Below are 27,765 nucleotides of genomic sequence, written 5' to 3'. Positions count from 1 at the left end.
GGAAGAATTAACTGAACAATAAAATATTTTAAGAAGTTCAAACAACACACAAGACTTGTATTCTCTTTGAAGGCTTTTTTCTACGCCCCTCCCACCCACTCCTAATAGTACAGTCCCATAACCGTTATTTACTTCATTCTGGTCCGAACTCATAGCGGGGCAGACGGACGACAAAGAGGATAAACATGCGAAAAAGGTTCTGGTCCTGACCATAATACGGACTAAAAGATGACCCTTTATCGCTTGGCTGTTTTACTAGGAGCTTTGGGTAAGCGGAGCTAAGATTCATTTATATATAATGCCACGAGTGTCTTTTCTACATCAGCACAACAGGTTGAAACCCCTTCCAACCACTTCATAGCCAGACGATGCTTTATAACAAAGAGTGTAACGTCATATACGTATAGTGTTTGATATAAGTTTTTTTTTGTTTTATTTTTAAAATCTTCCGTTTTCTATTGAGTTACGCATTTCAATAACGTATAATTGGTGACGACTACAATAAATTTTTGTATAGTAATGGCTTTGCAGCAGTTGTGCATTTGTTTCATGGATAGCAATACATGTTCAAGAGAAACAGGTTCTCCAGAAAGAATAACTTTCAATTTAAGTGTTCACTTTGTCATATATTAATTTTAAATCCCTCAATATAACATACAATTCTCACTCATTGCCTGCCATTGACAACGATAGACGTTGAATTCATCTAAACTTCGAGGATTAACTCTGAATGTTCATCTTTCAGTGCCATTGACGGTACTAGACGTCCAATCCATTTTGGCTTGGAGGTCTGACGTCATTAATGGCAGCCAAAGAGTTAAATGGGTGACGCTGCCAGTTAAATAATTTGTGTGTCTGGCACCGTTAATGGCAGCCAATGAGTTCAGTCAATGCCCTATGTAGCAAATGATCTCTGTCATACCCTCAGTCAAAATAGATTGGACTTCTAGCACCGTCAATGGCAGTCAGTGAGTTAATAATGATGATGATGATAATAATAAAGGTAATCTAATAGAAATCTGCACTCAATTGAATAGTAAGACAATATAATTAATGATATTCGACTTCCTCAAGTCCACTTTACTGCAACACTGTATATTGTATTATTACGCAAGAAATAAAAAAATATTCATAAAACGAATCAATCAATTATATTGTCACTGTTTAACAAAAAAAAATATCTAGAAAAAACCTAAACTTTTATATTAGATGCGAGGCATATCTGAGTAGCAACTCGAATACCACATCTTTAGCACATAATAATTACTTTTTATTTTTAAAACAACGTAATTTTTCTTATCAAACATTGTGCTGAATAGTGAGTCTTATCACTGTAAAGTTTTTGTTGGAAGAGTGAGTCAATATGAAGGAATGCCCAACTAAGCAGAAGCAGGAAATGTGTAAAGGAAAAGACTGACAGGAAAGACTGCGTTTTCCCTCCTTTACATATCTAAAACAAGCTCTTGATTATAAAACATAACAAACATGACTCAAAAAAAACTGTTAGACAAGAAATGTCGCTGATTTAAAATTACTTCGCCTTAAAAAATTACCCATTTTGAGCCCCGACCCATGTTAAAGAAACTTGGCTTTGGACTAATCACCGACGTACCGGTAACTGTTTGCCTCCACTGCACTGAGTAACACCTGCTGTACTGAATAATATTTAGTCATTGAAATGACACAGTCAGGTTGCTCTGTGCTTACACTTGCCGACTGTATTCCATGGGATCTAACGGTTCACTATTAATCCTTTGCAGTCAATTGGTCTGTTCACACGCAGCTGGGCCTGGATAGTTCTTTTCATTGGTTAGGAGGGAGTAAACTCCTGCCCCTTTCTGGTCCTCAAGTGGGACAGGAGAAGGGGGGTGCAGTGTACTAACAATGGGAAACAAAGGGAAGACTTGTGGGAGGAATTTCATAGCTTTAGAGTTGTAACACTACATACTCACTATCAAATATATGCAGCACAAGCATTTTTGATTCAGTGGTGCGTAGAGATTTCAAGCTGACTTTGCTATCAGGTATGTCTTTTGAGGGCGGTTGCTCCTTATTTGCTGTTTCCCGTCTTTAAAGGTTGTTTACAGCGATTTCCTGCCCCACCTCAAGTTAACTTAACATAGTAGAGAACATCCACAAGTGTCTGCTTGCTCCACCCTCCCTCCCCATGTGATGACTACCCCATGTCTCTTCATACCCCCTCCTGATACACCCACACACATCGGAATTTAACCCTCCTGACCCTGGCGGCCTCCCCCAACAAGGGTGTACGTCTGCCTTTTGTTTTGATACCAGAAGAGTTATCAACCAGGACCGCCACGGATACTTGCTCAGGTGCAAAGTGTTTAGTTGAGTTGACAAAGCCACTGTTTTTCGATCTTTACTTACCAAAGCGGCATAGATTATAGTCGTCATCTCAGAGCAGGCCACCAAACAAAAACCTCACTAAGATATTTATACTAGGGCTGTCAAACGATTAAAATTTTAATCGAGATAATCACAGCTTAAAAATTAATAAATCGTAATTAATCGCAATTCAAACCATTTTTAAAATATCCCATATTTTTCTGTAAATAGTTCTTAAAAGATAAATTTGAGTACAAGTTATAGTAATTTTATATTAAAACCCCTCTTAATGTTTTCGTTTTAATAACATTTGTAAAATTTTCAATCAAAAAATAATTGTTGAGGTGACGTCACATCGGGCTCCCTGCCGTTCTTCCATAGTGTCTTTAACTACGTAAGCTTTTGATTGAAATACACCACAAGGTGTCAATGGCGAGTTTTAAATTAATTAGAGATCTAGCCAAAGCAAAGTCTGAGTAAGTTTTATGTGTATTTTGCGTAGCTATTTTGATTGGGAATGCCAGTTCTCTTTGCATTGAGCGCTTTTCTTTTTGTGAATATTATTTTTTTGAGAGATAGGAGATTTTGTTGTGCTTTCACTAAATGATACTGTAGCGACTTAACTGTTCCGCCCAAATGCATGATGGGAAGTGGGGCAACCATGACTGTCAGTGGTGGCTGCAAATGGTATAGAGTATGTTCTGCACTGTGTTCAAGTAGGTGTGTTAAGAAAAAGAACATCTCCTGCTCAGCCCGCATGCATGATGGGAAGTTGGGCAACCATGACTTGTCAGTGGTGGCTACAAATGGTTTACAGTATATTCTGCGTTGTGTTCAATTAGGCGTGTTAAGAAAAAGATTGTCTCCTGCTCCGCTCAAATGCATGATGGGAAAGGGGGCAACCATGACTGTCAGTAGTGGCTTCAAATGGTATACAATATGTTCTGTGTTGTGTTCAATTAAGCGTGTTAAGAAAAAGATCGTCTCTTGCTCCGCTCCAATGCATGATGGCAAGTTGGGCAACTGTGACTGTTAATAGTGGCTGCCAAAGGTTAAGCCAATAAGAGGCTCGGTCCAATCTACACCTGTGTCCACTCGCATTTCTCTGCCTTTTCGCTCTCAATGTGCTAAAACAGCGTCATCGTAAACTGCTTGAGGCAACGCATGAACGGGTCATTCCGTGCATGCGTTAATTGCGTCAAATATTTTATCGTGATTAATTTTAAAAATTAATTAAAACCCGTTAACGTCTGTATCGGCAGATTCTCAAAATCCGGTGAGTTGGACTTGGGTGCAAAAATATGCAATCGGTACATCCTTAGTATTCATATACTGTAATACATTTTAATCCAGGTTTGGGGAGTTTGTCTGTGAATGATGAAGATTGGTTTGTATATAAAAGGGATCCAGGATGCCATGTCTGTGCACAGTTGCTGCTTTTATGAAGAAAACAAACGTTTACTTAAAAAAAAAAAAAACACGTCCTGCGATAGGACTATTGCGCATGTGCACCTTGCGATAGCGATGTTCAAATTATATATTGTGCAGGCCTAGTCTAAACTACTTATTCAGAGCTCTGAGTGTCCAACACTTAAGACGTTCGTGCGGAAACTACCACAGGACTTCAGTTCTGCATGCAGCGCTTAGCTTGTGCTAATAATACATTTTTTAAAAAATGCATAAAATAAAACAGAAACGTTAAGTCAGTAACCCGAACCGAACATGCAAACCAGAAACGATTCAATACATCCGCGTGAACTGTTGCACCCTTAGTGAAAATATATGAAGAATATGTGTGTAAAACACCAACATATCCATTTTTTTTAAAAATTGCAGTGATTTGAAACACAAGTGATTTTAATCATGAATGTAGTCAGTCACAGGAAATAAAATGATTTATTTTGTCTTATTTCTTTTCTAGTCTGTGCGTGCAATGGCGTGCACGTGACAGTGCCAGAAAAGCGGAAGCTTGCCATGCTCTTCCAATCAGTGGTCCTACCGTGTCACTATGACACAGTCTCGACACAGGCCCCTGTCATCCAGTGGTGGTACAAATCCTATTGCCATGACCGTACCCACGATTCCTTCAACCCGCAGAGCTCAGAGCTGGGTGCCAAGGCGCAATTGGACTGTGCCGACAAAGGCCGCACGGTTCGAGTTGTGGCTTCTGCGCAAGGATCCTCCATGACACTGGCGGAGTACTACAAGAACAGGGATATTTCCATCGTAAACAGTAATATAATTTATTATTCCTTTTATGTTGTCTTCAATCCAGAAATGCAACTCCTGGCAAAAATTATGGAATCATTAGTCTCGTCGGATGTTCGTGCAGTTTTGTAGAAAAAAAGCAGATCACAGACTTGACACAAAACTAAATTCATTTTCAATGTTGCTTTATGAAATACTGAAAGAAATCCAGAAAAAAGATGGTAACACTAGTCTGTAACAGTTGCCTTTTTAGACCAAGCCAAATGAAAAAAATGTGCAATTACTCAATTCTGAGGAAAGAATTAATTATGGAATCATGGAAAAAACAACTACAACAAAAGAACACTTAACACACCACGAGTACTTTGTCAGAGGCATGGACTTAATGAGTGACAAATAGTAGTCTTCATCAATCTGGCTCCAACTTTCTCTGCTTTTGCCAGATCAGCTTTGCAGGTTGGAGCCTTGTCATGGATTTTTTTTTTCCAACTTCCACCGCTGATTTTCAATTGGATTGAGATCTGTGACTATTTGCAGGCCATGACATTGACCTTATATGTCTTTCTTCAAGGAACACTTTCACAATTTTTGCTGTATGGCAAGATGTATTGTCATCCAGAATGAATAAATGATTTCATCATCCCCAAACAGCCTTTCAATTGACGGGATAAAAAGTGTCCCAAAATATCAATCTAAATCATCCTATTTCTGCAGTGCCTCTACCTGATGTGCAGCTCCATATCATCAATGACTGTGGAAATTTACATGTTTTCTTCAGGCAGGTGCCTTCATAAATCTCACTGGAACGCCACCAAGCAAAAGTTCCAGCATTATCACCTTGCCGAATGCAGATTCGCAATTAATCACTGAATATAACTTTCTTCCACTGTCTTCCACAACTGCTTATGCTTAACCCAATGTAACCTTGCTTTTTTCCCGTTTAGGTGGTAATGATGGTTTTCGTTTAGCTTTTCTGCATGTAAATCTCTTTTCTTCTAGCCGTTTTTTTCACAGTTCGGTCACAGACATTGACAGCAGTTTGCACCTATATTTTCCTCAGTTGTTTTGTTTTGCTTTTTCTGTTTTCAAGACATTTGAGGTTTTTGTCTTGAAGCTTTGATGTCTTGCTTGGTCCACCAGTATGCTTGCCTTTAAAAATCTTTCCATCTTTTTTGTACTTGGTCCAGACTGTGAACAACCCAACATTTTTTGCAACACTGCATGATGAGATACCTTCTTAAAAAAATTTGATAAAATTTACAGGGTGTTTCCATAATTTTTTCCTTGAGCGATTCCATAATTTTTTCCTTGAGCTTTTTGTAAAAAAGTGTTTTTTTTTTTTCTTGATTTCTCTTGTCTTAAAGCCAGCAAGTTGCCATTTAAAATGATTTTAGTTTTGAATGATGTCTGTGATCTGCTTTTTTCTCCAAAATTAAACACCTGCATGAACATCCTCAGAGACTTGTAATTCCATAATTTTTGCCAGAGGGTATTTATCTCCACCAGTCGGTGAAACCTATGGAAGGCGGAAGTTATGTATTCAGTTCTGTATGTCTGCTTGTTTGATCGTTGGAATGTTTGTGGGTTTTTTTGGTTTGCTTTCTGAGTGCTCCTCTAATTTTTATTTGATAAAGAATATTTTTCTCACAAATTACTGATAATCAAAATGAAAAAAATCCTGCAGTCCTGCTTGGGAATCACTGCCCTAAATAAATCCCTTTTGTTTATAACCTCACAATAGACCCAAACAACCTGTGAATACATCACACTTTTATCACTTCTATCCAACTGTGGACCCCTTCTAAACACTAAGCCTTATCTAGAGTAACCACACGTTTTCTCATAATGTGCAAATAGGCCACATTCAAAATGGGCGATGTGTGACGCACTAAATGGTCATTGTGACATTACAAGTGACTACAACAATCCTAATGTGATTGGGAGGAATAATAATTTTAAAGTTACAGAAAATTTTAAATCTTTATCTTTTATACATCCTGATATGTTTTTTTTCTCATTAAAATTTTTTTTTTATTTGTTGGTGCAGAAGCAGACCTGCGCATCGGCCAGGTACAGTGGGGCGACGGTGGAGTGTATTTCTGCAAAGTCGTCGTCGCAGATGACCTGGATGGCAAGGACGAGGGCCAGGTGGAGTTACTGGTGCTAGGTAGGAAAAATGCTTTATTCACTATACACTTCGTTAGACACCCAAGCAAGCAAGTAAAACTGAGTGTATGTCTTGGCTTTCCAAAGAAAACATAAATTAGCTTCCATGGAGACACTCTTTGCATGTGCCTGATCCTCCATGACTGACCCTCTTGTCTATCCCACATCACCATACTAAAGGTAACCATCTGGTGCAAGTCAGTTTGACACAGATTATGATCATGCAGACGTTTTTCCCACTCACTTATTGAGGTAGGGGCTGCCAAACATCATGGACGACCCTCCATATCCGCATGCTAAATTAAGTTGTTTTACCCTTTTATAGTGCATTCATTAAACCCGTGCTAAGATTGACGGCGCCAGACGTCTAATCCATTTTGACTGGGAGGGTTGGCAGTAACGCTTGCTGCCAGCCTCTCCCAATCAAAATCATCAATGGCACTGAAAGATGAGCATTCACAGCCAAACCTCCCTTTTTAAACGAATTGGATATCTGGTGTTGTCAATTACAGACAATGAGTTAATTATTTTGAAATACAATAAGGATTAATAATAATAATAATAAAATAATCTAATTGAGACCTGGCGTCCACATATGTGAAGTTGTGAACATCACAGTTTAGGGTCTGGTAGGCCACACTTGTATAATACATGTTAATATTGCAGGGTTTCACCCCAGTGCTTTACATCTAAGTGATAAAACTGTGCTACAGAACACTGTATAAAACATTTACATATTTTAACCGTATCTCTAGTGACACGTTTGAAGGCGTAATGGCGACAGGCCAGTCCTAGCTCTAGGCCATTTAAATGAGTTGCATTGTGTTTTTGTTTGTTAGTAAAACTATAAAACTATATTAAAACTATATTTCAAGACTGTGCCTTTAATGTTGTAATGTAAGAATAAAGTTTTATATTTTGAAGTGTATTTTTTACAAGACTAAAATTACATTTTTCCATCATAAAACTTTTTAGAGTCATTATCTTTCTAGGGAAAAAAAGACAAAGTTGTTATAATATATTTTCAAGAAAGTTTGAGTTTTCATAAAATACATTTTAAAGATACTACTTTACTCATTTAATTAAGCGATAATTTGATCTTTTCATTGACACACTATATGATACTGCACAAATTTTATTAGATTTTCATTGACACAACGCTAAGGCGTGTCAATTATTAGCAAAAATTAAGATAATAGTTTGAAAACCACTGCAACCAAGAAATACAGTGGTTTCCATACTATGATTATGGGAATACTGATAAGTGAAAAAAAGTGATATTGCCTTAAACTTGACTGTCTTACTTATTTTATTGTGAGGTCACCTGCTGAGAACTAATCAGATTACGACCTCAGCGAGCATAAGCGGAGTTTAAGGGGGGGTCAGGTGGGCCAGGCCCCCCGTTCGCCGAAAAATGTCATTAAATTTAATTGACTTTCTTTTATATATATAAAAGTTGTACAGCAAACAGCAAAAATGAATTAAATGAACAAAAAATATATTTTTATAATGTGTCAAAATTATTTTTCGAACAGATCATGTGACTAGCACCTTAGATCAGGGGTGGGCAAACCGGTCCTCGAGGGCCGCAGTGGGTCCTGGTCTTTGTTCCAACTGACCCAGCACAGAGAGTTTAAATAGTTTATCCAATGAGGTTTCAGCAGAAATGAGAAGCACCTGCCAGCAATCGACTGATTGCATTTCAGATTGGTGAAAAGGTGTCCTCTTAATGGGTTGCAACAAAAACCTGCACCCACTGCGGCCCTTTGTGGAATAGTTTGCCCACCCCTGCCTTAGACGGTCGTTTGCTTTGCATATTATTTAAAAAAAAAATGGGAGGGCAATTTTATTTTTCAAATGATTTTGTTCTTTGTTTGAATTTTTTTTTTTTTTTTTTTTTTTGATTGAAGCAACTTTTTGGGGGATTGAATGATTTAGACACAAATGCCCTACCCATAATATGGCCCACACACAAAAAGAATTGCTAAAATCAAAGAAAACTTTTAAAATTAAAAATGAAGTGTTCAAATGCAAATATTTGAGTCTCAAATATTGAGTTTGAAGCAACTTATTTTTTGATTGAATAATAAAGACACAAATGTCCTAGCCAAAATGTGGCCCAAATGCATGACAACATTACTTCGATCAAAAAAGTTGCTTCACTCAAAAAAAAAAAAAAAAAAACTACAATCAAAAAAAAAAAAATTCAAAGAAAATTAGCTTTCAAATGCATTTTTTGAGTCAAATTTATTTTTGCATTCAAACACATTTTTTTTATCGAACAATGAAGACACAAATCTACCTCCATATGGCTCTGCCCAGGGGATACAGTTTTTGACGGGGGTAACTACATTGGCACGACACCGGCAGGCGTACCATATTTAATGGATATCGATCTTGGCGAAAAAGTATAGCTGTTCTAAGCAGCCTGATTTAGAATTCCCCTCAAGAGTGATGGGAAACAAAAAAACATTTTTCAACTTTTTATCACAAATATTCTTGTAAGTTAATTTTATTGCTGACACTGCGTTTTGAGGTCATCAACATGCTGTGCCCCCCCAGCCCAAAAGTCAAATTCCGCCTATGCTAGCGAGTAGGTGGCTTGAATTTGCGACGATAACAACATGTTATTGTTTTCTTTTGTATCACAGTACATTTGTGCTATAGCACCCAACCCATACCCTTTCCTAAAATACTGTCAGAGGTCATTTTTGACCAAATTTTGTCAGTCAAACAGATAATGTAATTCTATTTGTATCACAATACATTTGTACTATAGCACCTACCCCATACAGTCTCCCTTTCCTAAAATACTGTCAAAAGTCATTTTTGAGCAAGATTTTTTCAGTCAAACAGATAATGTAATTTTAACTAGGAAATAAAATTAAATACATATGGTCAAGTTTTTCTTTCTGGAAAAAAATGACTTGAACCATTACTTTGGGAATGTTCAGTGATTTCCCTGTTTCTGGTTACGCTGTACAGTGGGGCAAATAAGTATTTAGTCAACCACCCAATTGTGCAAAGTTCTCCTACTTGAAAAGATTAGCGAGGCCTGTAATTGTCAACATGGGTAAACCTCAACCATGAGAGCCAGAATGTGGGAAAAAACACAGAAAATCATATTGTTTGATTTTTAAAGAATTTATTTCCAAATTACAGTGGAAAATAAGTATTTGGGCACATACAAACAAGCAAGATTTCTGGCTGTCAAAGAGGTCTAACTTCTTCTAACGAGGTTTAACTAGGTCTAACGAGGCACCACTAGTTACCTGTATTAATGGCACCTGTTTTAACTCATTATCGGTATAAAAGACACCTGTCCACAATCTCAGGCAGTCACACTCCAAACTCCACTATGGCCAAGACCAAAGAGCTGTCGAAGGACACCAGAGACAAAATTGTAGACCTGCACCAGGCTGGGAAGACTGAATCTGCAATAGGTAAAACGCTTGGTGTAAAGAAATCAACTGTTGGAGCAATTATTAGAAAATGGAAGACATACAAGACCACTGATAATCTCCCTAGATCTGGGGCTCCATGCAAGATCTCACCCCGTGGTGTCAAAATGATAACAAGAACGGTGAGCAAAAATCCCAGAGCCACACAGGGGGACCTAGTGAATGACCTACAGAGAGCTGGGGACCACAGTAACAAAGGCTACTATCAGTAACACAATGCGCCGCCAGGGACTCAAATCCTGCACTGCCAGATGTGTCCCCCTGCTGAAGAAAGTACTCGTCCAGGCCCATTTGCGGTTCGCTAGAGAGCATTTGGATGATCCAGAAGAGGACTGGGAGAATGTGTTATGGTTAGATGAAACCAAAATAGAACTTTTTGGTAGAAACACAGGTTCTCGTGTTTGGAGGAGGAATAATACTGAAAATACTGAATTCCATCCGAAGAACACCATGCCCACTTTGAAGCCTGGGGGTGGAAACATCATGCTTTGGGGCTGTTTTTCTGCAAAGGGACCAGGACGACTGATCTGTGTAAAGGAAAGAATGAATGGGGCCATGTATCGATTGCCTGGCACAGCAAGACTATTCTCCCTGTATTTTTCAAACACTGTGAGAAATAGTCTGGGACCCAGCTCATTAACGGCCTCTCGAGCAAGGTACAAAATCAACCGTCCAATCAGATTCGTTTATTTGCGTGACGTGTTCTTAACGAGTAACGCCACTCTTGTGGCTGAAAGTCGTCTCTACAACAACACAGATGGCGATTGGGAGAGCCGAGAATATGTTCCAATCCGCGGTAAAACCAGTTTTAAATTACCAAAAACACAAAGAAAAAAGTCATTGACAACAGTCAACATGGCTCGCACTAGCCATGTTGAATAAACTTCTCCATTCTCCGTTCACGCTAATTACTTGTCGCTTTAACAACGTCACGTCTGCCCGTCGCTGATTGGTCCACTCCGCTGTCTGTTTGCTGTGGCTTGCTCCGCCCTTGCAATTTGATCCGCCGCATGGTCGCCAGACTCAATCGCTGGAACAGCGGTGAGTCTGGTATACTAGGCAAATGTATCGAGTCATTTTGAGTGAAAATCTCCTTCCATCAGCAAGGGCATTGAAGATGAGACGTGGCTGGGTCTTTCATCATGACAATGATCCCAAACACACAGCCAGGGCAACAAAGGAGTGGCTTCGTAAGAAGCATTTCAAGGTCCTGGAGTGGCCTAGCCAGTCTCCAGATCTCAACCCCATAGAAAATCTGTGGAGGGAGTTGAAAGTCCGTGTTGCCCAATGACAGCCCCAAAACATCACTGTTCTAGAGGAGATCTACATAGAGGACTGGGCCAAAATACCAGCAACAGTGTGTGAAAAGCTTGTGAAGAGCTACGGAAAACGTTTGGCCTCCGTTATTGCCAACAAAGGGTACATAACAAAGTATTGAGATGAACTTCTGGTATTGACCAAATACTTATTTTCCACCATGATTTGCAAATAAATTCAAACAATGTCATTTTGTTTTTTTTTCCACATTCTGTCTCTCATGGTTGAGGTTTACCCATGTTGACAATTACAGGCCTCTCTAATATTTTCAAGTGGGAGAACTTGCACAATTAGTGGATGACTAAATACTTATTTGCCCCACTGTATATCTTCAAAACATCAGTAAAATATATAGTAGGTATTTGTAGTAGTTTCAGTACTACTGTATAGTATAGTAGTATTTGTCATGTTTCTTTTGGAGACATTTGTGATGCATTCCCATTCTGCCTTGCCAACTCTTCTCGCATCTTCTGTTGCCACATTTCATCTACTCTCTTCATCCTTCAGCAACCTGGTGGATAACTCCTCTGTATTCTCTCTGTGCATTACAAAAACTTGTGGTATGTGCATGAAAGCGCAGATTTTTTTTCCCTGACATACTTGCATACTTCACTGCTTCCTTGTTGCACTATAGTTGGTGGCTAACATCTTAACATCCTAGTTTTTCTTTTCAACTCTGAATAGCACACGAGTAATAATGAAATGCTTTCACATAGGACCTTTGCTTAATTACTCCACTTAGTAAACTGTTTTAAAATGTGATCCAGCTTATAGTTCATGGACACCCCTTTTGTCCTTTGACACAAAAACCTAAAAGTATCGGTATTCCTCTAATAGGGGGAGTGCTGCTTTTCTCATATGTTAACTTAGTTGCGTTTGAAGATGATAAAAAAAAAATGGAAAGATAACACTGTTTCTGTGCTAAATATTAAAATATTAACATTCATTCTGTCTATAATTATAGATACTTAAGTTAAATGTTATTTTATAATGAGCACGCACATTTAACCAAGCCGCTATAATCTTTGTTTTTGCTTAAACTTACATCCATATTACTTTTTACCTTAACTGCTTAACAACAATCAGCAGTATTTTGGTAACATTAATGGTAGAGAACAAGGCAAAAAAAATAGGTCACAAGAGTAGCTGTGACATGAACTGCTAAAATGTCAAACAAGATAAAGCTAGTGCTAACTACTTGCCTTTATTTTAGGCCTGCGGCTATCGATTAGTTTAATAGTCGATTAATCGATGAACTAGTTAGTTCAAATAATTGCGTAATCGGATAAGGAACATAGAAAATTAAAATACCTGACCTGAGCCTCAAATGGTATAAAAAAATAAATAAATGAGAATATATGTACAACAAAAGAACAATTGGCAAACTTATATAGAAAAGTCCGCTAGTTTAAATGCTATAAAATGCCAACGTTTTTTTTACAATGCTATTAATAAATAGTTCAAACACATATTCCCACAAAAAAAACGGCTAAATATACAGTACCTTTAAACTAAATTACGAATGCATTAAAAAAATAAAATAAAAAATTAGCTGAAACAAAAAAACTTAGCTTATGTTGGTCTTAACAGGGAGCAGCTAGATTCAGCCATGTGAAACGAGGCAGACTAGAGGGCAAATTATCCACCCAATAAATGCAAACACTGTTAAATCGAATCATTACAACGCTACTTAATTAAACGAATACTCGAAGCAGCAAAATTTAATTTGAATATTTTTTTATAATCGAAGACTCGAGTTGATCGATTAATCGTTGCAGCGCTACTTTATTTAAATCGTTTCCTAACTTTAATGTTTGTAGTTTTTAAAATTGTTATTTAGTTCCACATTTTCCATACAATGACAGTAAATAAATTGTGTCTCGAGAGGACTTTCTGGAGCTAAATTTTATAAAGGTCATTATAGGTCAAAAGATCATTTAAAAATTTGCTTGCTAGAAACAATGCAGCTGAAGTTTATTGTTATTGTTTTAATAAATAATGGTTGGTAATTGTATTTTTGTGTATTTACATACACAACTGATCGAGAGTTATCCCAGTTTATGATTTGTCATGTTTTCTTTTTTTTTTTTTTTCAATTTAACTATTACTTAATACGTGACGCATGGCCATTAATTGAGAACTAGCTACCAATTTTGGGTGTTTTTACCTGACTTCCTTTCTTGCTTCCTGCTTCCTCTGCGGACCTTCTCGTCTTCCGTCCTCTACAAGGCAGGACATCTGAACAAGCCGATATCCTACCTGAGTTTGATGTGGAGATTATGCCAGGTACATTTTCAGCTCTTTTCAGCTTTTTGCTTTGCCTCTTTCCTCATTGCTACTTCCTTTGTCACATATTACTCTCATTATCAGCAAAACATGCATGAGTCTGTGGTTTTCGTGAAGTTTGTCACTTGGCCTATTGTCCTGTTTTTAGTGCCTCAGTTTGATGGCTTTAAATCGGACGAAATTCAACAATACGATTTGTACAGTACAATGTGACGTGATGTCATGATACAGTGCAGTTCGATGCAACTCTACTACATAATACAATACAGGACCATACAATGTGATGCGATGTTCTACGACATGACATTACGCGACATGACACAACCAGGTGCAGTATGGTATATTGTGACACCATATGGTACAGTAAAAGTCAGAAGGACTTGATATGAAATTATAAGGTGCACTATGATACATTACATCCAGAAGGTCTATGTATGTATGGACAATCATATATTGGTGTGTGTATTACAGAGTGGGCGTTTGTAGGCTGCGTGGCTCTAGGCAGCATCTTGTTCCTACTGCTTATGAGCATCTGCTGGTGCCAGTGTTGCCCACACTCTTGTTGTTGCTACGTGAGGTGTTGCTGCTGCCCTGAAACCTGCTGCTGCCCACGACACTGTAAGTAATGTAGGGCTGCAGCTATTGATTATTTTAGTAGTCGATTAATCGATGAACTAGTTAGTTTGAATAATCGAGTAATCGGATAAGGTACATGAAAAGTTAAAATACCTCAAACAGTATAAAAAAAATAAATAAACGAGGATCTCTGTACAACAAAAGAACAATTGGTTGACTTAAATAGCAAAAGTCCGCTAGCTTAAATGCTATAAAATGTTGGTTTTTTTTACATTGCTTTTAACAAATGGTTCCGACACTTATTCCCACAAAAAACGGCTAAATATACCTATTAACTAAATTACAAATGCATTAAAAAAAACATTAGCTCAAACAAAAACTTAGCTTATGTTGGTCTTAATGGTGAGCAGCTGGATTTAGCCATGTGAAATGAGGCAGACTAGAGGGCAGTGTATCCACCCAAATCAATAAACTATAAAGGCATACACTTTCAAAATAAACTAGGGCTGCAGCTATTGAATATTTTAGTCGTCGAGTAATCGACTGAAAATTCTATCGATTAATTGAGTGATCGGGGGGGGGGGGGGAAATTTGTAGGTAAAGAGAAATTATAAATATACATGAGAAATAAAGGCATTTAATCCAATATTGAACCATTTTCAATCAAGCAATGTCTTTATTTCCGATGTACATTGTTGAAAACAGGCAACAATTTCATCTCAGATGTGACTGGAAAAAAAATTCACTGCTTTCACTCAAAAAACTTAAAATCTTATTTTAAAAAAACATATTTCTTACCTAAAAATGTAATTATGCTTGATAACACACATCACTTGAAAGCTATTTATTTTTCCCATGTGTTTCAATTGAATTTCCATTTGTGTCGAGCTATTAAGTTCTAGTTAAATTTTACGTTAGTCTAAACTGTAAGTACGGATAGGATTAGTTTTAGCAGTGTTCAAAATAAATGTACAATACCTGCTGTTTTGGAGCACATTAGGGACCAGTGCTACTTGGTGTTTTATTCAGCAATGACTACTGAGCTAAAACTGAGAGTTAGCTTTATTATGTTTTAATTTTACACCCTCATCACTCTACAGCGCCGTGTTTTTACAGATAAAATAAAGACTGTATGTAAGACACGTTAGCCACGCATCGACAGTGGTCATAATCAATAGAAACCTAGCCCTCCGAAGGGCTAACGCTACGTGAGGGAGTGACAGTAACGTTATATTTATTAGCGCTGAGAAGTCTACTGCTTAAAGATGGCGGTCGTTTACTAACGCTGCCCAGACGCGGCCGAGTCTGTCATTTAGCATCTAGTCCTAAATGCATGAGATATCTATGAGACGCATCGGACACTACCTGCTACCACACTAGCATCATGCGGGTGTAGTTTTTAGCAATGTCGGCGTAGTTTGTAGCGGCTGTTGGCTGCACTAAGTTTTTTTTTTTTTTCTAATTGCTTCTTCCTCTACGCACGTGACGTCAGCGCGTTGTCCCGCATTAAAAGTAGTCCGGGCAAAACGTGATGCTTGAAGATGGCAAAATTAAACGATTCCTCGAGGTGAATAAAATTAGTCGGATCAGTTTTTAAACTCGAGTATTTGAGTTGCTCGAGTATTCGTTTCAGCTCTAAAATAAACCATTACAATGCCCTTTAATTAAACGAATAATTGAAGCAGCAAATTTTAATTTGAATCTTTTTTTTTAATCGAATATTCGAGTTATTCGATTAATCGTTGCAGTACTAAAGTAATGCAGTCTTTGAAACCCCACTTTGACTTGAGCGACTTTTCACGCTCTTGTTCCTTATTCAGTATACGAGGCAGGGAAGAAAGGAAAGAGCGTGCCGCCTGTTCAGATGCCCGTGTATCCCTACTATATTCCTGGTGTTCCCACTGTTTTGCCTGTCGTCCCTTCGGCCCAGCCGAAGCTCACCTCTGTTGCCTCTGTTGCCTCCGTCCCGTCGATCGCCTCAATCCCCTTGGTGGAAAATAACCTACCTGGAGGTAAGTGTCAAAAAATATACAGTCAACTAAACCATTATCATCTCACATGCAGTTCCATACTCACATTGAAGTAGAAGTGCATTACAGTGTAAAAGTGTTAGGCCACCAGTGGGTTTGTTATTTTCACAATGATATAATGACCCCATAATTTATCATGACTTTTTTACATTACATTTTTTCACATTTTAAATTTATTCCTGTAAATCCTTTGGTGTTTATTTATAAGCTTCTTTTACATAATATTTAAATAAATGGTTAGATTTTTTTTTCTTGTAGGATTACAAACTTTGCATATATAATCTCTTCCTTGTTTTTGATCAATATTTAGGCGTATCGTGCGCCTGTATTTTATTCTTTGTCATTAAAGTGGTAGTTTGAGAACCTTATTTTGTGGGACCCGGTGGTGGGTTTGAGGGTCTACAAAGTGGATAAACCTGCCTGTCTTAAGAGATAAAATCTATATATTTTTATATTAAATTATATAAACATACAGTGGTATGAAAAAGTATCTAGGGCTGTCAAACGATTAAAATTTTTAATCGAGTTAATTACAGCTTAAAAATTAATTAATCGTAATTAATCGCAATTAATCGCAATTCAAACCATCTATAAAATATGCCATATTTTTCTGTATATTATTGTTGGAATGGAAAGATAAGACACAAGATGGATATATACATTCAACATACGGTACACAAGTACTGTATTTGTTTACAATAAATCAACAAGATGGCAATAACATTATTAACATTCTGTTAAAGTGATCCATGGATAGAAAAACTTGTTCTTAAAGATGAATATTAGTATAGTATAGTATAGTTATAGAAATTTTATATTAAAACCCCTCTTAATGTTTTCGTTTTAATAAAATTTGTGAAATTTTCAATCCAAAAATAAACTAGTAGCCCGCCATTGTTGATGTCAATAACTACTTACACAATGGTAATGGATGCTGAAGCCTATAAAAGCAGTCGCACCCGAGCGCCAGCAGAGGGCGGAAAAACTCCATAAAACATAATTAACAAGTTGACCTTTCACTATACTGACATTTAAATCTGTCTGAGCGGGGCTAGTGCGTTAATTGCGTCAAATATTTTAACGTGATTAATTTAAAAAATTAATTACCGCCCGTTAACGCGATAATTTTGACAGCCCTAAAAGTATCTGAACCCTTTTGGATAATATTTAAATAAATGTTGTTGTTTTTTTTGTAGGATTACAAACTTTGCGAATACAATCTCTTCCTTGTTTTTGATAAATATTTAGGCATACCATGCTCCTATATTTTACTGTTGGTCATTATAGTGGTAGTTCGAGAACCATTTTTTTGGGGACCCGATTGGAGAGTGGGGGGGCCACAAAGTGGATAAACCTGCCTGTCTTAAGAGATAAAATCTATATATTTTTATATTTATATTATATAAACATACAGTGTTATGAAAAAAGTATCTGAATCTTTTGGAATTTCTCACATTTCTGCATAAAATCACACTCAAATGGGATCTGATCTATGTCAAAATCACACAGATGAAAAAACTGTCTGCTTCAACTAAAACCACCCAAACATTTATAGGTTTTCATATGTACTGAGGATAGTATGCAAACGATGGTAGAAGGGGGAAAATAAGTAAGTGAACTATCACATTTAATATTTTGTGCCCCCCCTCCTTTGGAAGCAAAAACTACAACCAGATGTTTCCTGTAGCTGCAGATCAGTTGGGCACATCGATCAGGACTAATCTTGGCCCATTCATACAAAACTGCTGTAGTTCAGTCAAATTCCTGGGATGTCTGGCATGAATCGCTGCCTTTAGGTCATGCCACAGCATCTCAATTGTGTTCAAGTCTGGACTTTGACTTGGCCACTCCAGAACGTGTATTTTGTTCTTCTGAAACCATTCTGAAGTTGATTTACTTCTGTGTATTGGATCATTGTCTTTTTGCAGCATCCATCCTCTTTTTAGCTTCAGCTGTCTGAAATACGGCCTCAGCTTTTCCTGAAAATCATCCTAATAAACTTTTGAATTAATTCATTCTTCTTCCATTAATGTTTGCAAGTTGTCCAAGCCCTAAGGAGGCAAAACAGCCCCAAATCAATGCTCCCTCCACCATGCTTCACGGTAGGATGATGTTGAGCTGTTCCATTTTTCCTCCACACATGACGATGTGTGTCACTCCCAAACAATTCAACTTTGGTTTCATCAGTCCACAAAATATTTTGCCAAAACTTCTGTGTCCTGTCCAAGTGTCTTTTTGCGAACAATAAACGAGCAACAAGGTTTTTTTAGACAGCAGTGGCTTCCTCCTATGAGTCCTCCCATGAACACCATTCTTGGCCATAGTTTTACATATAATTGATGTGTGCACAGAGGTATTGGACTGTGCCAGTGATTTCTGTAAGTCTTTTAGCAGACACTCTATGGTTCTTTTTTATCTCGCTGAGTATTCTGCGCTGAACTCTTGGCATCATCTTTGGTGGACGGCCACTCCTCGAATGAAGCAACAGTGCCAAACCCTCTCCATTTGTAGACAACTTCTCTGACTGTCGATTGATGAACATCCAGACTTTTAGACATGGTTTTGTATCCTTTCCCAGCTTCATAAAAACAATGCTTCTCATCAAGGCAATTCTTACCAGATGTGTGTTTTACAGTGGGCAGGGCAGCTTTAAACCACTCATCAGTGATTGGGCACACACCAGACTAAAATTGTTTGGTAAAAATCGGTTTCAATTGCTCTTTAAGTCTCCTTAGGCAGAGGGTTCACTTACTTATTTTTACTCCTTCTGTCAATTTTTGCATGCTATCCTCACTAAAATATGAAAACCTATAAATGTTTAGGTGGTTTTAGTTAAAGCAGACACTGTTTTTACATCTGTGTGATTTTGACAAAGATATGATCTTATTTGGTGGGGATTTATGCAGAAATGTGAGAAATTCCAAAACGTTCAGATACTTTTTCATACCACTGTATGTGTGTGTGTGTGTGTGTGTGTGTGTGTATATATTAGTTCAGATACTTTTTCATACCACTGTATGTGTGTGTGTGTGTGTATATATTAGGGCTGTCAAAATTATCGCGTTAACGGGCGGTAATTAATTTTTTAAATTAATCACGTTAAAATATTTGACGCAATTAACGCACTAGCCCCGCTCAGACAGATTTAAATGTCAGTATAGTGAAAGGCCAACTTGTTAATTGTGTTTTATGGAGTTTTTCCGCCCTCTGCTGGCGCTCGGGTGCGACTGCTTTTATAGGCTTCAGCATCCATTACCATTGTGTAAGTAGTTATTGACATCAACAATGGCGGGCTACTAGTTTATTTTTGGATTGAAAATTTCACAAATTTTATTAAAACGAAAACATTAAGAGGGGTTTTAATATAAAATTTCTATAACTATACTATACTATACTATACTAATATTCATCTTTAAGAACAAGTCTTTCTATCCATGGATCACTTTAACAGAATGTTAATAATGTTATTGCCATCTTGTTGATTTATTGTAAACAAATACAGTACTTGTGTACCGTATGTTGAATGTATATATCCATCTTGTGTCTTATCTTTCCATTCCAACAATAATATACAGAAAAATATGGCATATTTTATAGATGGTTTGAATTGCGATTAATTGCGATTAATTACGATTAATTAATTTTTAAGCTGTAATTAACTCGATTAAAAATTTTAATCGTTTGACAGCCCTAATTTTATACATGTTATACTAATATGTTGCCATGTATACTCTATGAAAAAGGTAATTAATATTACAAGACTAGGAATGGGGCCCCAAGACTTTTGCCCAAAGTACTGTAAAAGAATTTTTGTTCTGGTGTTCTGCTTACAGTATAGTAATATTTGTATGAATTTAATACTTGTTACTCGCGGCATCCATTTCCTTAGGTAAAATTGCAATGTGCAGAAATGTAATACACATTTCTTAAATGTGTTTTTCAAAAATTTTCTGAATATGCAGCAAGAATTGGAATTAATGTTCAGGTGAAGTAATGTTGTAACCTGTGAGCCTATATGCATAGAGTCCTTGCAAGTACACATATATATATATGTGTGTGTGCCCGTATCTGCAGTAAGAGTACGTGGTTACCGTCCACAACCCAGTCAGGACTACAGGGGCTCTATGAAAGTTCTGTTCTCGGCTAAGGTTCCCACTGCCAAGCTGGCTGCACTTCAACGTAAGGCAGGGAAAATTAGATTTTTTTTTTTTTTTTGCGAGCTGTAGCTTAGTGGCATTGTGCATGTGTGTATTGTTTTAGTAGTGCCCTCTACCATTTGTGTGACTGGTTGTATTAGTTCCCATTCTAATCATCCTTTTCATGTCATAACAGCAATTTGTATCCTGCATTATTTAATATTTTAATCACTAAATGTTGTGGTACTTCGTGCTTCCAAACAGCCACTAGCCTGTCAGAACTCAGCTCTCTCCATGAAGGAGGTAATGCGGATTTCAGACACACCTACCACACCGTCCAGATGAAGGCGATGCAGCCCATCGTTGATGTTAATGATGTTGACGTTGGCGATCGAGTGCCACTGAGGGTGGCTCCGCTCGCACAGAGAAGCAGACACAGGAGGGAACGAGACAACTACTCAGACGATGAACTGGAGAGGAGGTGCATAACGCAAAACACGTACACATGCAGTGGGGCAAATAAGTATTTAGTTGGGCTGCCAAACGATTAAAATTTTTAATCGAGTTAATCACAGCTTAAAAATTAATCGTAATTAATCGCAATTCAAACAGTCTATGAAATATGCCATATTTTTCTGTAAATTATTGTTGGGATGGAAAGATAAGACACAAGATTGATATATACATTCAACATACTGTACATACAGTAAGTACTGTATTTGTTGATTATAACAACAAATCAACAAGATGGCTTTAACATTATTAACATCCTGTTAAAGCGATCCATGGGTATATAAAGACTTCTAGTTCTTAAAAGATAAATGTTAGAAATAGTTATAGAGTTAAAGTTACAGAAATTTTATATTAAAACTCCTCTTAATGTTTTTATTTTAACAAAATTTTTAAAATTTTTAAACAAAAAATAAACTAGTAGCTCGCCATTGTTGATATCAATAATTACACAATGCTCATGGATGGTGCTGAAACCCATAAAATCAGTCACAAAGCGCCAGCAGAGGGCAACAAAACACAAAAAAACACAAGTAACAAATGGACATTGTCATTTTAATCTGTTTGAGCGGGGCATGTTCGTGTATAGCGTCAAATATTTTAACATGATTAATTTTAAAAATTAATTACCGCCCGTTAACGCGATAATTTTGACAGCCCTAGTATTTAGTCAACCCCTAATTGTGCAAGTTCTCCCACTTGAAAATATTAGAGAGGCCTGTAATTGTCAACATGGGTAAACCTCAACCATGAGAGACAGAATGTGGAAAAAAACCCAGAAAATCAATTTTTTTGATTTTTAAAGAATTGATTTGCAAATCATGGAGGAAAATAAGTATTTGGTCAATACCAAAAGTTAATCTCAATACTTTGTTATGTACCCTTTGTTGGCAATAACGGAGGCCAAGCGTTTTCTGTAACTCTTCACAAGCTTTTCACACACTGTTACTGGTATTTTGGCCCATTCCTCCATGCAGATCTTCTCTAGAGCAGTGATGTTTTGGGACTGTCGTTGGGCAACACGGACTTTCAACTCCCTCCACAGATTTTCTATGGCGTTGAGATCTGGAGACTGGCTAGGCCACTCTAGGACCTTGAAATGCTTCTTACGAAGCCACTCCTTTGTTTCCCTGGCTGTGTGTTTGGGATCATTGTCATGCTGAAACACCCAGCCACGTCTCATCTTCTATGCCCTTGCTGATGGAATGAGATTTTCACTCAAAATCTCTCGATACATGGCCCCATTCATTCTTTCCTTTACACAGATCAGTCGTCCTGGTCCCTTTGCAGAAAAACAGCCCCAAAGCATGATGTTTCCACCCCCATGCTTCACAGTGGGTATGGTGTTCTTCGGGTGCAATTCAGTATTCTTTCTCCTCCAAACACGAGAACCTGTGTTTCTACCAAAAAGTTGTATTTTGGTTTCATCTGACCACAACACATTCTCCCAGTCCTCTTCTGGATCATCCAAATGCTCTCTAGCGAACCGCAGACGGGCCTGGACGTGTACTGGCTTCAGCAGGGGGACACGTTTGGCAGTGCAGGATTTGAGTCCCTGGCGGCGCATTGTGTTACTGATAGCAGCCTTTGTTACTGTGGTCCCCACTCTCTGTAGGTCATTCACTAGGTCCCCCTGTGTGGTTCTGGGATGTTTGCTCAACGTTGTTGTTATCATTTTGACGCCACGGGGTGAGATCTTGCATGGAGCCCCAGATTGAGGGAGATTATCAGTGGTCCTGTATGTCTTCCATTTTCTAATAATTGCTCCCACGGTTGATTTCTTTACACCAAGCGTTTTACCTATTGCAGATTCAGTCTTCTCCGCCTGGTGCAGGTCTACAATTTTGTCTCTGGTGTCCTTCGACAGCTCTTTGGTCATGGCCATAGTAGAGTTTGGAGGTACTGATGGAGGTTGTGGACAGGTGTCTTTTATACCGATAATGAGTTAAAACAGGTGCCATTAGAGGAGCCTCGTTAGACCTCGTTAGAAGAAGTTAGACCTCTTTGACAGCCACAAATCTTGCTTGTTTGGAAATAAATTCTTTAAAAATCAAACAATGTGATTTTCTGTTTTTTTTTCACATCCTGTCTCTCATGGTTGAGGTTTACCCATGTTGACAATTGCTGACAATTGGTGGTTGACTGAATACTTATTTGCCCCACTGTAGATTAATTTAGTGAAGTTGTCAAAACCAAAAGATACCAAACATATTCCGTTCTTAAGTAATTAATATAAAGGGGTACATAGGTCACTGTCAGTCTCTCCCAAGCAAAATGGATTGGACGTCTAGCATTATCAATGGCAGCCATTAAGTTACTACAAAGATTTATATATAAACCTGTCTCACTAACTTTCAATTTGCAACATGTTGTGTTCCGTCCATGTTCCAGGTGGCACGCACGCTCTGAACACCCCCAGAGAAAGCCTTTGAGCAGGCGGGCTTGCACCGGTTCACTTGACGAACTGGAGGAATTTGCGCGGTCGTACGATTCCCGTGGCCATCGGGCCGAGCGGGATTACAGCCCACAGAGAAGTCGCTGTAGAGACGAAGACGGCGACTGCCATGGTGGCAGCACTTTGCCCTTATCCCAGAAGAGAAGGGGCACATGGGACGGGGAACTGAGCTCCCGACCGCCCCGTCACACGGAGTACGATAGCACCTTCCTCAGCCAAGCCATGGAGAGCAAAGCGAGGGGGTACAGAGGTGGCGCAAGGCCCGATGACAACAGTGACACTCCCTCCAAAGGCAGCTCCAGAGGTAAGGGTGGCAACAGCTACTACAGCCACTCACCTAGCAACCGTCCAGAAGAGGATGACCCTCTGCCACCGTACTCAGAGTGCGAGGCGGAACGCTACCGCAGGTCCAACCCTAACACCGACTGGTACCGTACATCGGAATCTGTCAGGACGGAGTGGTATGACGCCTCAGAGCCTGCCGTGAGGTATTCCTCATACTCCCGTCCTCAGCATGGGACGTCCCTCCCGCCACAGGAGAAAGACAAGAGACGCAACGTGGTGAGTTACTTATAGCAGGAAAATATTACATCCTGATGAAAATTTTATCGTTCATTGAACCGCTACATTGTGGTTTTAAGGTATAAAATGGTACCACAGTCTACTCTAATTTCTTGTATCGAATCTCTGCTCATGTTGTTCCGCTGTAGTGAATGTAGGGTTGGGTGATCTGCCCTCAAAACTAAATATTTTTTTATACCACCTGATTTTGATTCTTTTTTACAATTATTATTTTTTTAAACTAGTTTTTTATTTTCTTGTTTTTTAACTGGTAGTTTTTCCATACAGTAGCGTTGACTATTGTATATTAAAAAATAAGTTAGAAGGTGCTCGAATAATGAAATTAATTTTCTACTTTAGTGCACAATCTGTATGTGTTTAGTTTTATAGTTGACCTCAACTGGTGTGTAATAATACACTTGAAAGCAATCAATAGTGGATTGTTTAGGAGTGACAGTTCAAAAGTTGCCTATCTATTCAAATTGCATCTGCTGCATATGGCCGGCTAAATATGACACGGCTAATCAGCTAGATCAATCTTGGTGATCAGCCGTGTCAAAAAATCTTCAGATCTTGATCTTAAAATCGCCCAACCCTATGTGAATGTGAGTGTGAATGCTTGTTTGCATGGTTTATATTTCCTGAGTGACAAGCTGGTGACAATTTTGAGTTGAACAAAGCCTCTCGTCTAAATGCAAAGATGGCAATAAAAAGTGGGCTGATCATCTTCATATTTTCTTGAATTTTTACTTGATTGAGATGGAATGACCACATTTCCCAATATTTGTGTGAATATATTTTGTATCTCTTGTCAAACAAACCCAGATTCATCTGAGTTCCAGTCTATGAAATAAAAATACACTGACCTTTTAACACCTGCTTAGCCCAAAGAGTCACCTAAGGGAGATATATATCTTCATGGCATGGGGGTTCTCATAACCTTTTTTCTAATGTTGCATTTGATGGGTTAGAATAGTACCAGCATTGATAAAAATGTTTGCCACTGTGTTCTGCAGAACTTTCTGGAAATACTGGCATTTATTTACATTTTTACCCATCACAAAAATTGAATTCTTGTCTTTTCACTTTATGCAACAAGACTCGTTTTTGCTGGGATGCACATATTAAAGGACTTGTCTGCCCTTTAAGATTGTACTACTCTCTCTACCTATGAGACATTCATATTAACTGCTACTAACACTATCTCAATCATTGACTACTCATCCCACTTCTCCAGCATGAATGCATGGTCTTTAACACTGGGCTCTTTCACTTTTCCTCAACAGAACACCGCACTGAGCAGGGACAATCTCATAGTCTGACCATAGCTTCACATCCGTGCCTTTGGATGTAGCGCCATCCATTCCATCGTACAGAACAGTATGCACCTGAATGACTTGATTAACTGGAAGGACTTTGCCAGTGCCTCACCTGTGGATGCTACAGTCTTATTATTAATTATAGTGTAACTCAGGTTCATTTTGTATTTGTGTTTTTTTTTAATTAATGTATGTTTATCTTCTTTGTAAAGAATGAACCGTGCAATTGTTCTGCGTGATTTATTTGCAGTCTTCAAATAAAGAAAATACTGTTCGAAAATGCTGTCATGTCTTTACGTATTCCCCTTTTTACTGTGAAGATAATGGTGGAAAATGTAGATTTTAGTAATACATGAAGTTGTTTTCAGACATTTTCATTTCAATGTGTTTAATATTCTATACTCTATTTTATGCTAAACAAAGCACATGCTTTCCTATGTGTGTTATAGCAGATGCACAATTTTTTTCTGTACGTCTTTGTACAAAGCTTTTTTTCCTATAGAACGTACGAATGCACACACTGCTGGGGTCTTTGTCCGACGTACGAAAAGCAAACATTTACTCCAGCTTTTAAAATCAATCTGTGAACTGTCAACTTTGCCTGATTTATGTTTCTTTTTATTTTCATGTGCATGCTTTAACATCCAAGCATTTAATGGACACATAACAGTAATGAATTCACAACTAAAATCAGTTAAAAACATATACAATACTATTTTTGTAATAAATTGAGGACTTGGCATAATAATGGACATAACCATCTTTCAACCAAAAATGAACTATTTCAGGTTTTCATGGATTTTTACCTAAAATCTTGAAGTCAATTGTTTAGGTTAGCTTCACGACAAACCCACGTTTTGTGGACTTGGAGAAGGCGTCCCTCAGGGAGTCCTGTGATGGTTGCTGCGGGAGTATAGGGTACTGGACTGGACTAGATTGTCTTCCCATATGTTGTAATGATAGACTAGACCTTACCATTATTAAGTGAATTATTTTCATTATATTCAGACTTACATTTATCACTTTTCACTTGCTGAATCTGCCGGTCCATTTTTCACCCCACAGACGAGCGTAAACATGCCCCCCCCCCCCCTTCGGAGAAGAGGGATATTAGATTATTTTTTTCCGCCAGCAGCAACCGCTGTAAGTCATGTAAAAAGACGTCCATCTTGTGGAAGTGGGGGAAACACCATTGATTTTGCTACTGAAAGTCCGACCTGCATCCGAGTTACCATAACATTAGAATTGCTAACCTACAAAACATCTGCAGTCAGGCCAGCCTCCACAAGGAACAACGAAGTCAAGCTAACCGTCCCTTATTTGGATCATTGTTTGCATTATGTGCATTACGGTAATATCGTCCCTACCAATGTTGAGACCCTGAAGTGTGTGTCTTTGTGGCGGGACGGGGGGCTTCAACTCATCAGCGAACCAAACGTTTGTTTGAGGGAGGGAAAAATTCACACATTCAGCGGTGTACCTTACAGGGTTCCCGCCGGTCCTAAAAAGTCTTAGAATGTGTTAAATTTAAAATCCAGATAATCAAGGTCTTGAATTGTATTAAATTTATTGGAAAATTGTAATAGGTATTAAATTTCCAAAAGATGTGTTTAATGCCAGTGTTGCTACCAAAATCTTCCATTAGAATAGTGTTAGCTCACTGGCTGGTAGACATCCAATTCACTTTGACTGGATTGGACGGTTAGCGCCGTCAATGGCACAGAAACTACAGCATTCACAGCCAATCATTTGTGGGCATTTACAGAAGGGCGTAGGTTTGCATAGGGACGGTAGGGACATAACACTAGCAACTTTTCAGGATGCTCAAATTGTCCCCACCAACTTTTAAGGAACCTTATTTAAATATATATAGAGTTCAGATATATACGTAATTTTTGCACTATAAGGCGCACCTGACTATAGACCCCAATCACCAACGTCACACTAAAACGCGAAATGGACATTCTGCTTTATTTAGTGTTTGGTGTATGTTACTAAACTCATCAGCGATTCCGAGATTACAAATCGCTACAAAGCTACGAACAGTTTTGCTGCGGATGGGTGCAGGACCTGCACATTATGACCGTATCAAAGCGCAACTCCATCGTTCTTGCAAAGGTAGGCTATGTGTGTTTACTATTTTCATTGCCATGAACCTGAATGCACCACAAGTCTTGGATGACAAATAAACAGAGCAGAGTAGACTCACTACGACTGGTAGTTTCTTCAATTTATTCAGAGTAAGTAACGCACCGCTTTTGACAGTAACGGTAACGGCGTTGTACCGGCGGAAAAAAGTTAGATTACCCCGTTACTGAAAAAAATAACACCATTATGTAACAGCGTTATTTATAACGGCGTTATTCCCAACACTGCCCATTGGATGCCTACTAG

General features: G+C 38.2%; 1 protein-coding gene across 4 annotated transcripts; it reads left to right on the top strand.

Annotated features, from left to right (window-relative positions):
- The first annotated feature begins 118 nt into the window (after window positions 1-118).
- On the top strand, window positions 119-25,644 carry LOC130927413 (immunoglobulin-like domain-containing receptor 2). 4 transcript variants are annotated; one of them, XM_057853222.1, is made up of 10 exons: window positions 119-268; window positions 4,268-4,579; window positions 6,602-6,721; window positions 13,728-13,784; window positions 14,256-14,402; window positions 16,181-16,372; window positions 20,465-20,569; window positions 20,791-21,007; window positions 23,428-24,052; window positions 25,339-25,644. In XM_057853222.1, the coding sequence occupies exons 1-10, from the start codon at window positions 229-231 to the stop codon at window positions 25,372-25,374; spliced, it is 1,851 nt and encodes a 616-aa protein (XP_057709205.1). In that variant the 5' UTR covers window positions 119-228; the 3' UTR covers window positions 25,375-25,644. The 4 variants fall into 4 exon arrangements, with proteins under 4 accessions (XP_057709205.1, XP_057709206.1, XP_057709207.1 ...); XM_057853223.1 differs by lacking the exon at window positions 13,728-13,784; XM_057853224.1 differs by lacking the exon at window positions 20,465-20,569.
- The last annotated feature ends 2,121 nt before the right edge of the window (window positions 25,645-27,765 follow it).

Source organism: Corythoichthys intestinalis, chromosome 12 (genome assembly GCF_030265065.1).
Source record: "Corythoichthys intestinalis isolate RoL2023-P3 chromosome 12, ASM3026506v1, whole genome shotgun sequence".
NCBI lineage: Eukaryota > Metazoa > Chordata > Actinopteri > Syngnathiformes > Syngnathidae > Corythoichthys > Corythoichthys intestinalis.
This window is presented reverse-complemented; position numbering and strand designations above follow the sequence as displayed.